Source organism: Hylobates moloch, unplaced genomic scaffold, assembly GCF_009828535.3.
Source record: "Hylobates moloch isolate HMO894 unplaced genomic scaffold, HMol_V3 SCAFFOLD_3, whole genome shotgun sequence".
In the NCBI taxonomy this organism is placed as follows: Eukaryota; Metazoa; Chordata; class Mammalia; order Primates; family Hylobatidae; genus Hylobates; species Hylobates moloch.
In genome coordinates, this window is record NW_026652278.1 from 137,758,752 (window position 1) to 137,772,094 (window position 13,343).

The 13,343-nt window shown below is 38.1% G+C and overlaps 1 protein-coding gene across 5 annotated transcripts in view; it reads right to left on the bottom strand.

Annotated features, from left to right (window-relative positions):
• TTC29 (tetratricopeptide repeat domain 29) overlaps window positions 1-13,343 on the bottom strand; it is a 284,139-nt gene that overhangs the window by 21,747 nt on the left and 249,049 nt on the right. Inside the window, exon 12 of one of the 5 annotated variants that reach the window (XM_058436801.1) lies at window positions 2,737-2,809. The exons of the other annotated variants lie outside the window; for them this stretch is intronic. Coding sequence (XP_058292784.1) covers window positions 2,787-2,809 — 23 coding nt within the window. The 3' untranslated portion in view covers window positions 2,737-2,786. Of the gene's footprint in view, window positions 1-2,736; window positions 2,810-13,343 lie in introns of those variants that run through there. 5 annotated transcript variants of the gene reach the window in all.

A 13,343-nucleotide genomic window follows, 5' to 3' on the forward strand; every position in this document is an offset into this window, starting at 1 on the left:
AAATCATACGGAACCAAAAAAGAGCCCAAATAGCCAAAGCAATCCTAAGCAAAAAGAATAAAGCCAGAGGTCCCACACTACCCAACTTCAAACTATACCATAAGGCCACAGTAACCAAAACAGCATGGTACTGGTACAAAAACAGACACATAGACCAATGGAACAGAATGGAGAACCTGAAAATAAAGCTGCACACCTTCAGCCATCTGATTTTCGACAAAGTCAACAAAAATAAGCAATGGAAAAAAGACTCCTTTTTCAATAAATGGCGCTAGAATAGCTGGCTAGCCATATGCAGAAGAAAAAAAAATGGACCCCTACATTTTACCATATACAAAAAGTAACTCAAGATGGATTAAAGATTTTATTTTATTTTATTTTATTTTTATTTTTATTTTTTTGAGACAGGGTCTCACTCTGTTTCCCAGACTGGAGTGAAGTGGCACAATCTCGGCTCACTGCAGCCTCTGCTTCCTGGGTTCAAGCAATTATCCTTCCTCAGCCACCTCAGTAGCTGGGATCACAGGTTTGCACCACCATACCCTGCTAATTTTTATATTTTTAGCAGAGACAGGGTTTTGCCATGTTGCCCAGGCTGGTCTCAAACTCCTGAGCTCAAGCGATCCACCCACCTCAGCCTCCCAAAGTGCTGAGATTACAGGCATGAGCCATGGCACCTGGCCTGAATTAAAGATTTAAATGCAGGCAGATCACCTGAGGTCAGGAGTTCGAGACCAGCCTGGCTAACATGGTGAAACCCCATTTCTACCAAAAATACAAAAAATTAGCCAGGTGTGGTGGCACATGCCTATAATCCCAGCTACTCGGGAGGCTGAGGCAGGAGAATCGCTTGAACTGGGAGGAGGAGGTTACTGAGCCAAGATCATGCCATTGCACTCCAGCTTGGGCAACAAGCGCAAAACTCCATCAGAAAAAAATTAAATGTAAGACCTCAAACAATAAGAATCCTAGAAGAAAACAGGAAACACCATTCTGGACATGGGCCTTGGGAATAATTTATGACTAAGTCCTCAAAACAATTGCAGTAGAAACAAAATTTGACAAGTGGGACCTAATTAAACTAAAGAGCTTCTGTACAGCAAAATAACCTATCAACAGAGTAAACAAGCAATCTACAAATGGGAGAAAATATTCACAAACTATGCATCTGACAAATATTTAATACCCAGAATCTATAAGGAACTTAATTCAATGAGCAAAAGACAAAAACCCCATTAAAAAGTGAGCAAATGACATGAATAGACACTTCTCAAAAGAAGACATACAAAGAGCCAGCAAACGTATGAGAAAGTGCTCCACATAGCTAATCATCAGAGAAATGCAAATCAAAACCAGAATGAGATACCATCTCACACCAGTTAGAATGGCTATTATTCAGAAGCGAAAAAACAGCAGATGCTGGTGAGGCTGTGGAGAAAAGGGAATGCTTATGCACTGTTGGTGGGAATGTAAATTAGTTCAGCCACTGTGGAAAGCAGTTTGGAGATTCCTCAGAGAACTGAAAACAGAACTACCAGTCAACTGAGAAATCCCATTACTGGGTATATATCTAAAAGAATATAAATTACTGTACCAAAAGACATGCTCTCACATGTTTATTGCAACTCTGTTCAGAATACCAAAGACATGGAGCCAACCTAGGTGCCCATCAACGGTGGACTGAATAAAGAAAATGTACACATACACACCATGGAATACTATGCAGTCACAAAAAGAATGAAATCATGTCCTTTGCAGCAACATGGATGCAGCTGGAGGCCATTATTCTAAGTGAATTAATGCAGGAACAGAAAACCAAATACTGCATGTTCTCAGTTACAAGTAGGAGTTAAACACTGGGTACTCATAGACATAAAGATGACAAAAATAGACACTGGGGGCTACTAAGCAGGGAGGCAGAGAAGGAGGCAATGATTGAAAATCTAGCTGTTGGGTGCTATGCTTGCAATTTGGGTGATGTGATCTATTTATTGCATACCTCAGCATCACAGAATATATCCAAGTAATAAACCTGCACATGTACCCCCCAAATCTAAAATAAAAGTTGAAATTATAAAAAAAGAAATAATATTTAAGAACTGATTTTCCTCTTGAATATATTATTTGCTCCTTTTACAAGTAGAAGTCTAAACTTTAGTCACAGTTTCTAAAATGCTTTGGAGAAGAAATGAGATTTTTATGTTCAACTTCTTTTTTTATTTTTTTTAATTTTTTCAGACAGAGTCTCACTCTGTCACCCAGTCTGGAGTGCAGTGGCACGAATTGGCTCACTGCAACTTCCTCCTCCTGGGTTCAAGCAATACTCCTGCCTCAGCCTCCCGAGTAGCTGGGATTACAGGTGCCCACCACCACGCTTGGCTAATTTTTGTATTTTTAGTAGAGACAGGGTTTTACCACGTTGGCCAGGCTGGTCTTGAACTCCTGACCTCAGGTGATCCGCTTGCATCGGCCTCCCAAAGTGCTGGGATTACACGCCATCATGCCTGGCCATCAGCTTCTTAAAATAATTTAAAATAATTCTTTAAGTTCAAAGAAATACATGCTTGTTTTTCCTTCCTTAAGGGAGGAAGATTTCAGCTATATGACTTACCTTAATTTTTATGGATTCTGTGGTTTTTATGCAGTTTACAAGTACTGAGTCAACTTTCCCCATTGCAGTCAGTGTAACTGGAGTATATATGGGCATAGAGGGGAGAAGAGAGAAGGAATACCACCATTGGAAGATTGTGTATCCTTTCTACTCAAATAATCTGCCTTCTTCAAATTTAACTTCTTTGTTTCAATTGCACTGTGGTAGGGACAAAAAAGTACTGTATCATAAAACCAAACATATTTTTCCTGGAAAGGCATTATATAAACTATACTTCAGTGAATGAGATGCTACTAAAAGATATGACGATACTTATTCAGACGATAAAAATTACTGGAAAGGCCAGACTGGTAGATCACACCTGTAATCCCAGCACTTTGAGAGGCTGAGGCAGGAGGATTGCTTGGGCTCAGGAATTCCAGGCCACCCTGGGCAACATAGTGAGACTTTGCCTCCACAAAAATTTTTAAAAAGTTAGCCAATATGGTGACCCATGCCTATATTCCCAGCTACTTGGGAGGCTAAGGTAGGAAGATTGCTTGAGCCTGGGGAGGTCAAAGCTGCAGTGAGCAGAGATCTCACTACTGCACTCCAGCCTGGGTGACAGAGTGATACTTTGTTTCAAAAAAAGTTACTGGAAAAAAGGTTACTTTTATGGCTAATTCCACGTGACTAAATTAGGTTGAAGAAAACTTTATATTGTCTTATCACTGAAAAGTCTATTTTATATCTATCTGTCCGTTATATCTGTCTGCCCGTCTATCCATCTTTCATCAAGGTGTTTGCCTGCATCATTCTTGCCATGTTCTGATCTAAGAAACTGAGAATAAAAAAACCAAATAGCCTGTATTGTTTAAAGTGTTGATTTGCTCCAATATTGTAGAGCATTTCATTCCACACATTGGGAAAGCTAAGTAAATTACATATCAACTTGAATAGAGCCCCTTACACCTATACACCTATTCTATATTTTTGAGAGTCAGGATCTCACTCTGTTGCCCAGGTTGGAGTGCAGTGGTGCAATTATAGTCCACTGCAGCCTGCAACTCCTGGACTCAAGTGATCCTTTCACCTCAGTCTCCAAATAATTAGGACTGTTAATGTGTACCACCAAACTCAGCTAATTTTTTATTTTAATTTTAGAGACAGCGGTGTAGCTATATTGCCCAGGCTGGTCTCAAACTCCTGTCCTCAAGTGATCCTCCTGCCTTGGCCTCCCAAAATGTTTGGGATTACAGGTGTGAGCCATCATGCCAGGTCTAAACCATGTATAAAAAAATTTCAGCTGAGCACTTTGGGAGCCTGAGGCGGGTGGATCACTTGAGGCCAGGAGTTTCAGACCAGTCTGGACAAATGGTGAAATCCTGTCTTTACCAAAAATTCAAAAAGTAGGTGGGTGTGGTGGTGCACGCCTGTAATCCCGGCTACTCAGAAGGCTGAGGCAGGAGAATTGCTTGAACCCGGGAGGCAGAGGTTGCAGTGAGCCAAAATTGCACCACTGCACTCCAGCCTGGGCAATACAGTGAGACTCTGTCTCAAAAAGAAAAAAATAGTTGACTCAGCATCTACCTTCACATCTCCCACCCAGTTACCTCTTACTCAGACTGGCCTGTTTTCTTTTTCAAATATTGTCATAAAAGTACTCTTTTCTTTTTGACACCTGTTATCTTGCTCAAGGTTTTGTGATATTTTTCATGAGGATGGTATATGGACAGCATATTTGGAACGATGTTAAGGGGAATCTACTGCTTTATGCATATTACTGATGACTTACCTTTTCTAAACTACAAAATATAAACTAAGTGTTACTCATATAAGGGTTTGAACTTGGAAGAGTAACTAAATAGAACAGTTCCTTTGCATTGACATTATTACAGAACTTTATTAACTTTTGTGAAAGAGTAAAGAAAAATAATAGGCCCTAAGAATTCTGTAATTATCCTCTGTGGATCATATTCCTTACTTTAAAAATTAAAAAATTTTTGCATAGATATTCATGCACATGGTACATTTTTTAAAAAGGGTAGACAGTGAAAAATCTGTTTGAAATCCTTGATCCCACTTACTTACTTCCTCTCCTCTAGAGGCAACCACTGTTACTGTTTCTTACTCTTTCAGATACATTCCATGCATTTATAAAAAGATAAAATGATATATATTTATATAAAATATATAATATAAATTTATGTTTTATATTTATATGAATGTCACCATACTATGCACACATTTCTGTACTTTTTAAGAAGCAATATATATTGGATATCATTCTCTCTCTCTTTTTGCATACTTTATTTTTAGAGCAGTTTTGGTTTACAGCAAAATTGAGCAGAAAGTACAGAGTCCCCATATACCATGCACAGTCTCCCACACTTTGACATCTGGCACCAGAGTGGTGCATTTCTTATAATGGATGAACCTACCTTGACAAATCGTTATCACCCAAAGTCCGTAATTTACATTAGGGTCCACTTTTGGTGTTATACATTCTTTGGGTTTTGAAGAATATATAATGACATGTACTCCCCATTACAGAATCATAAAATAGTTTCACTGCTCTAAAAATCCTCTGTGCTTTGCCAATTAATCTTTCCCTCCCTGAAACCACTGATTTTTAAAAATCTTTTCCATAGTGTTGCCTTTTTCTAGAATGTCCTAGAGTTGAAATAATATAATATGTAGCCTTTTCAGACTGGCTTCTTTCACTTAGTAATATGCATTTAAGATTCCTCCATATCTTTTCATAGGTTGATAACTCATTTCTTTTTAGTGCTGAATAATATTCCATTGTCTGGATGTACCACTGTTTATTAATTCAGCTACTGAAGAACATTTGGTTTCTTCCAAGTTTTGACAATTATTAATAAAGCTGCTATACAATTAGTGTGCAGGTGTTTATGTAGACATGTTTTTAACTCAGCTGAATAAATACCAAGGAGCATAATTATTGGATCATATGGCAAGAGTACATTTAGTTTATAAGAAACTGCCAAGCTCGTCTTCTCATTATCTTGATAATTCTCTTTTAGTACATATGGAGTTGCTTCATTCATTGCTAACTGGAACAAGAATCCACATAGGGCCAGGTGCGATGGCTCATGACTGTAATCCCAGCATTTTGGGAGGCCGAGGTGGGTGGATCACCTGAGGTTAGGAGTTCAAGATCAGCCTGGCCAACATGGCAAAACCCCATCTCTACTAAAAATACAAAAATTAGCCGGGTGAGGTGGTGGGCGCCTATAATCCCAGCTGCTCAGGAGGCTGAGGCAGGAGAATCACCTGAACCTGGAGGCAAAGCTTGCAGTGAGCCTAGATGGTGCCACTGCACTCCAGTCTGGGCAACAGAGTGAGAGCCCATATCAAAAAAAGAAAAAAAAAAAAAAAAAGATTCCACGTAGGAATGTACCATAATTTAACCAGTCACTAAGTGTCCTGTTGAACATTTAAGTTGTTTGCAATCTTTTGTAATACTGAAAATCAACCCCTACACATATGTAAGGCTTTTAAAATTTGCTTGCCCTCCAGCCTGGACTGCTTCCCCCAAGATAATCATATGGTTCACTCCTTCCTTTACTTTCCTGAAATATCACCTCGCCTGAAAGGTCTTCCCCATCCATTCTATCTAAAATAAAATTGCCCCATTTATACAGGGACAGGGAATGATGGAATGGGGCCAATTTATTTATTTATTTAGTTTAATATAACATTTTACTTTTACTACTACTACTACTCTCTCTCTCTCTCTCACTATATATATATATATATATATATATATATATATATGATTATATATAAAATATTGGGTGCTAAAATGTATGTGTGTATGTGTATATATGTGTGTATATCTGTTTAGAGGATATATATATCTGTCTAGATGGCCTCTAGTGAATCATCTCTCTGAAGGAAGGGACTTTGTTTTGTTTTCTGCTGTATCCCCAGTGCCTCCCTCAGCCAATGCTAGGCACATAGGGATATATTATAAATAGTTGTTGAATGAATGAATGTGTTGGTACATCTATTGTATAAACTTTGAATTATTGGGCCAAAGCTTTGTTCGTTCTACACTTTGATATTGCCAAACTACTCTCCTTGGAGGCTGTATCTATTCTTTTCACTAATAATATGTGGGAGATCTTATGCCATCTTATAGTAACCTATAAATTGCATTACCAAACATTTGCTGATCTGATAGCTGAAAAATTGCTTCCTACATTTTTCATTTACGTTTCTCCTAACATGAGTAAAGTTCAGCACTTTTCACATTAAAGTTGACTTTTCACTTAACTCTCTTTTCCTTTTCAAAACTGGATTGTTCTTTTGTTTATTGATCTATGAAGGAGATAAACTCTTTGTGACATTTGAAGACTTTTTTCCGAGTTCATTTTTATCTTTTAAACTTGTTTATCATATATTTTGTCATGCAGAATTTTTTTATGAAGGCATGTTGTCATGTTCTTCATTTTTGATTGTAGAGCTTGGATGTCTGCTCTGTGAAATCAGATGTCCAATGGGTTCAAAAAAGTTTGTTTTGTTATAAAGGTGGTGTATTAGTCTGTTTTCCTACTGCTATAAAGAACTGCCTGAGACTGGGTAATTTATATAAAAAAAAGATGTTTAATTAACTGACAGTTCCACAGGGTTGGGAGGCCTCAGGAAACTTACAATCATGGCAGAAGTAGAAGCAGGCATGTCTTATATGGTGGCAGACAAGAGAGTGCTAGTGTGAAGGAGGAACAGTCAAACACTTATAAAACCATCAGATCTTATGAGAACTCACTATCATGAGAACAGCTTGGGGGAAACTGCACCCATGATCATATCCCCTCCCACCATGACCCTCCCTTGATACGTGGGGATTATGGGGATTACCATTAGAGATGAGATTTGGGTGGGGACACAAAGCCAAACCATATTAGGTGGGATTGGCACTCTTTCATGGATTCTACAAGCAGAAGCTAGAATAGTATTATTCTTTACATATTAACTTTGTACTCACACATCTTACCAAGTTATCTTATTTTTATAAGGGTTTTCATTGGATTTTCCTTGGTTTTTCAGTTGAGCATTTATATCTATGTAAATAAGTATACATTCTCATATTTTTCCATATCTTGTATAGTATCTTGTTTCTTTCTCTATAATAATGTTAAATCCTGGGATACTACACACCCATAAAAAAGAATGAAATCATGTAATTCGCAGCAATGTGGAGGCAGCTGGAGGGCATTATCCTAAGTGATTAACTTGGGTGAATTAGAGTATGATTTTGGCCACTCTAAGTCTGAGGTGTCTATTAACTATTCGAGTGGAGATATCAAGTAGGAATTATGTATACAAGTGAGGAATTCAAGAGAAATCTTAAGGCTGGATAGATAATTTTGAGAATTATTAGTGAATAGATAATATTTAAGGTCATGAGATTGGATATAATAATTAGAGAATGAATGAAAATAGCAAAAAGAAGAAATTAAAGATTGAGCCATGCGTCACTCTAACAGTTAAGATTCAAGCAAATGAAGTGGAACCAGCAGAGGATGTTGGGAAGAAGCAGCTAATGAGGAAGGAGGAGCCAGTATGGTATCCTGTAAGCCATGTGAAGGAAGAATTTATATGAGGAAGGAATTATCAACTTTGTTCATTGTTGCTGATGGGTCAAGTAAGATGAAGAGGACTGAGAAATGACTACTGTGTTTGGCGATGCGAAAGCCATTGATGAATTTGAGAACAGCAATTTCAGTTGAAAGTAGGACTGAAAACCTGATCCGAGTGGATTCAGGAAAGAATAGGAAGGGAAGAATTAGACAAAGAACCAATGCAGATGATTCTTTTAAAGAGTGTTGCTATGAAGTGGAGGAAAGAAATAGAATAGTAATTGGTAGAGATTGTGAGGGTGAAAACTTTCTTTAAAGACAGGAGAAAGCATAGCATTTTTCTATGCTGATGAGAATGATCTACAGATCATTTGATGCAGAGCGGAGAATTATTGGAGGTAATGGCTTTGAGTAAATGAGAATGGATGACATATAGTACACTGGTAGAGAAACTGGCCTATGCTGGGAGCATGACAGTTAATCCTTAGTAAAAAGAGAGAATATATATTGAGCAGAGATGTAGGTAGGTGGGTAGATATCATAGTGATACCTTATGGTCATTATCTTTTGAGTGTTTCTTGGTGAAATAGGAAGCAGGGTCATTAATTGAGAGCAAATATAGGGAGGAGGTATTGGAGGGTTGAGTAAAGAAGACAAAATATGAAATAGTTGGCTGGGAGAGAGGGAGAGAGAATGAACCAGGGAAATATAGTGATTGGGATTAGCATTAAGGGCCCACTTGAGGTTAGTGATCACAACTTCAAAATGAGACCAGCTAGCATTGCATAGCTGTATGTTTTTCTTCAGAAACATTCAATTGTAAGAGTGCAAACAGAGAGCAGAGAGAGAGTTGTATTTAGCTAGTGTTATGGTTTCACTAGGCAAGTATAAGGAAGAAAGAGGGACAAAGAATGGACCACAGGGTTTAAGCTGCTAAAAGAAAGTAGTGTGTATGTGGCAATTTCTTTCTGGGATTTCTCAGGAAAATGTATGTTTTTCAAAATCTGGGTCCCAGAGAAAATGATAAGTTGACAAATTGGGAAAATTGGTAAAATATTAAAATTCTCCTCTGAGGATTAGAGATTATCAACATAAAGATGTTACTTTTGAAGAAATCCATTTGTGCCAAATTGAAAGCAAGAGCAGGAAATGCTGACACTTGGGAATCAAAGTTAAGGTTGGCATTCCTGGAACCATAATGAGAGCATGTCAGAGAGAAATAGCCATGGTCCAGCCAGTTAGTGTTGCTTGTAGCTGCTGCCACATTGTATGTGTTTGTAGCAATGTCATCTGCTAATGGTAAGTCATTCTTGCAAATACTTGTTAATCAGCTTACATGAGTAGTATACTTCATATGACTCCTATGAGTGATGTTTCCAGAAGTAACAAGTTTTGGAAACAAAATAAATCCATATGTTTGTGTTTTTGATATGTAATTCTGAGTAGTACTGTTAAACTGCTAGGAGATGGGAATGTTATGGTATTCAAAATACCATCCAATAATATTTGCTGGCATTTTCTACTATTCGAAAATAGGTAATGGGTCACTGTTCTTTTTAAATTTTACTAAGCTTAATATTTTTTCAAATATCTATAGTTTTGGGCTTATAGACTTTAAAAATATATAATAATATGTAAAGAGTAGGAAGACTATTGGAAGTATTTTAAGAATAACTCATGATTTGGGGAATTTTTGATAATTCATAGGATTCCTTTTCTTGTTCCCAAAGATTAATCTGCTGGGAATTTATGAACACTAGACAGAAATATGGGCATGAGGAAACTGATGGAAAATGAAAAGGTAGTAGGATCAACTAATGACACATGTTGATAGGAGCCATTTATTATGCAAAGTGAACTGAAAGAACCTGTAAGAATGGGATGCTTAAAATTGGCTTTGTGGAGAGCAATGAAGTAGTTTGAAAAGTTTTGGGTTTAACTATGGGAATGGGTAGCTAAGATATGGTGGAAGACAAGACCATTGAAGGAGAAGAGGTCAAGGAAGTGAGAGAAGAAAATATTGGAAGGATCATCATGTAGATATTGAAATGACCAAAAGTTAGCTGGTGTGGAGATGGAGTGACAAAGGACCAGGAGCTAAAAGCTTCAAGGAATGAATAAGGAAGACAGCGAGGCAGATAACTGCAAGCCAAAAGAGGAAGAGGAGTATAGCCTTATTACCTGAGATTTATTGGCAGGATTTTAGCCAGCAAGAAGTGGCAATAAAGTCAAGACCACCTGTCATAACTTTAGGCCCAAAGGTCTCAAAGGACATGGGAGAGAAAAGAGTCATCACTTGAGAGTACTGTAGAGGAAACGGCATCCTTGGGGGACAACCAGGCTTCAATTAGCACAAGGCAGCCAAAGGAATAGTGGGAGAAAGGTGGAGGATTTTGCCTTGCCTGGCCTGAGTTTCTGAGGGGTTCACAGGAAGGATCTCAGTAGTTGGGGAGATTTGGGAGATGAGGTCAGAAAAAAGGATATGTGGAGAACCTTGTGCATATGGGAGTCTTGGGAGACAGAATTTTTTCTTTACAGCTATAAACAGTGACTACAGATATCTTGAAATTACTCCTGATAGTCACAGGCAGAGGGTGTAAAGTTGGGAGTGATGAGCCTAGATTTGGAACCTTCTTATTTAGTATAGACGTTACATGCTAAAGAATTTAGCATCATATTTTGATTAATTTTTGAACACCTAGATAAAATACATATATGTTTGATATACTTCTGTATGTATATGATATATATATATATATCACAGCTGAAAAAATTAATGAGCTTGTATGAAATAATGGCAGTCACTAACCTAATATCAAACTTGTTTCCCTTGAAAATATAATATGATAACATTTTATGGACTTTAAGAAGCATATTTTAAAATCTGATTAGACCTGTTACTTAGAAATAATTCTACATACTTATCCTACTTTATGTTAGTGTGTTGTCTGGCTATAGAAATAGGTGACTTATTATTTAAAATCAACTGACTTTCATCTTAAGGATGACAAATGCCTACTCAAAATGTCTCTTTGAGTGGCTTTCTCAACACCTTAAATAAGAGCTTGGGGAAATGGAAGTATTATGTTAATGATTTTCAGATAAATATTGAAATAAGCAAGGCTGTTATTAGTGTGTGAACAAAACATCTTTTCAGTGTAACCTAGACATCTACTTTTGTCTGAGAGATTATGGGGGTCTCTTTCACTGCATCAGTGGGGTAATTTTTTAAAAAATCAGATATTAATATTCATGAGACTCTCTAACTTAATTTGTAGCCAGAATAGCACCAATGATTTGAAATATTTCCTCATCTTTTTAAAGAGAAAATGATAAAGCAAGCCTTTCTTTCTAATAAATGGAAACATTGGATAACTAAAGAAGAAATGTTAGACAACTGGCCAAAGAAGAGCTACAAAACTTTTAAATCCTAGTGTCTCTCTACGTCAAATGACTGGTCAGTTTTTTCAAAACATTTTCTATTATTTTATTTCTATAATATGATTGCAAACCAAAAGAGGTAGGAGAGTATAGTCTCATTATCTGAGATTTATAGGTAGAATTTTAGCCAGCAAGAAGTGGCAATAAGGTCAGTCTATTACTGACTTTATGTATAATTAAAAATTGAGGGAGCTTCTGGGTAGTGGAACACGTGGAGTTTCCTGGAGGATGGTGCACCCAGGGAGGGTATGAAAGCTTTGCGCCCCTTCCCCCATACTTCACCCTATGCATCTCTTCATCTGTAACATTTGCAATGTCCTTATAATAAAACCGGTAAACGTTAAGTGTTTCCCTGAGTTCTGTGAGCCACTCCAACAAATTAAACCTAAAGAGGGAGTCAGGGGAACCCCAACTTGAAACTGGTCTGTCAGAAGTTCCAGGACTTGCAACAGGTACCTGGGGGTGTGGGAGACAGTCTTGGGGACTGAACCCTCAACCTGGGGGATTTGACGCTATCTCCAGGTAGATAGTGTTGGAATTGAATGGTGGGACACCCAGCTGGTGTCTGCTGCTTGGTGTATGGGGAAAAACACCAATACATTTGGTCACAGAAGACTTCTATGTTGATGATTGCTGTAGTGTGAAAGTAGAGGAAAAACACGGTTTGAGAGAGTTTTTCCTGAACAATTGGTGGCAGTGATGGGATCTGCTAGACTGGCCCAGGCTCAGGAAAACATATGGCTTGGGAAGAGAAAGAATAAAAGGGTGGGGGTTGAGGAATCTTTGATTCCTCAGTGGCCACGTGGTCACCCATGGTACAAAGCCACAGCTGTGTTGAGATCAGTCACTAAAGGTAAAAGTTATCATTGGAATTTAGAGATGGATCTAACTTCCAGGGAGTTATGGATGCATAAGGAAATGCAAACTAATAAGAAAAAAGCAAAATATTAAATCCATTGGTTATTGTTATCTGCAATAGCTAAAATGAAATTAAAAGAGAATGCTGGGTTGGACCTTAATGCTAGACCAAACTTAGATTTTAGTCTGAGCTCAGGCCCCTGGACTCAAAGCCACCCCGCTAAAGGCAAAATGATGCAGGGACAATAGAAGATTGTCCCTCTGAGGGGCAATTGTCACTCTGAGATTGTCACTCTGAGACCTGTGGTTGGTTACCAAGAAGGTAGTCAACGTGGGGGAAGGGAGAAACTAAGAAACTCTTCAAACCAGAGGGTACAGTGTGAAGCAAGTGTTCTATTTTGTCGATGGGCATCATCAGGTTTTTGAGGAACCTTTACTAAAATGGATTATGACAGTGACTAACGTAGGGACAGTATCTTTGGTTTTAAATACTGCAGAGTGGACGAACACATTGATGGAGAACCCACGGCTCACTACTGAACAATCATAAATGGGTATACATGGTCAAAACACACAGGAGGTTATTCTTGAGGGAAAAGCCAGCCTGGTAGCTTGGATAAAAGCCAGTGTAAGTCTTTTTACCCTAAGAAGGGGGACAGTCTAACTCCATCTATAAATGCCAAGTGGCACACCCTAGATGAGACAGCTGATATACTTTCTATGTAAGCCTTGGGCGACTGGCTATTCACCACTGAATATGCCTGTTAACCAGGTCATGGTAAATGCTGTCGTTAAGGGGGCCCTTTCTACATGGGCACCCAATGTGATGTTACTCTTGTAAAACT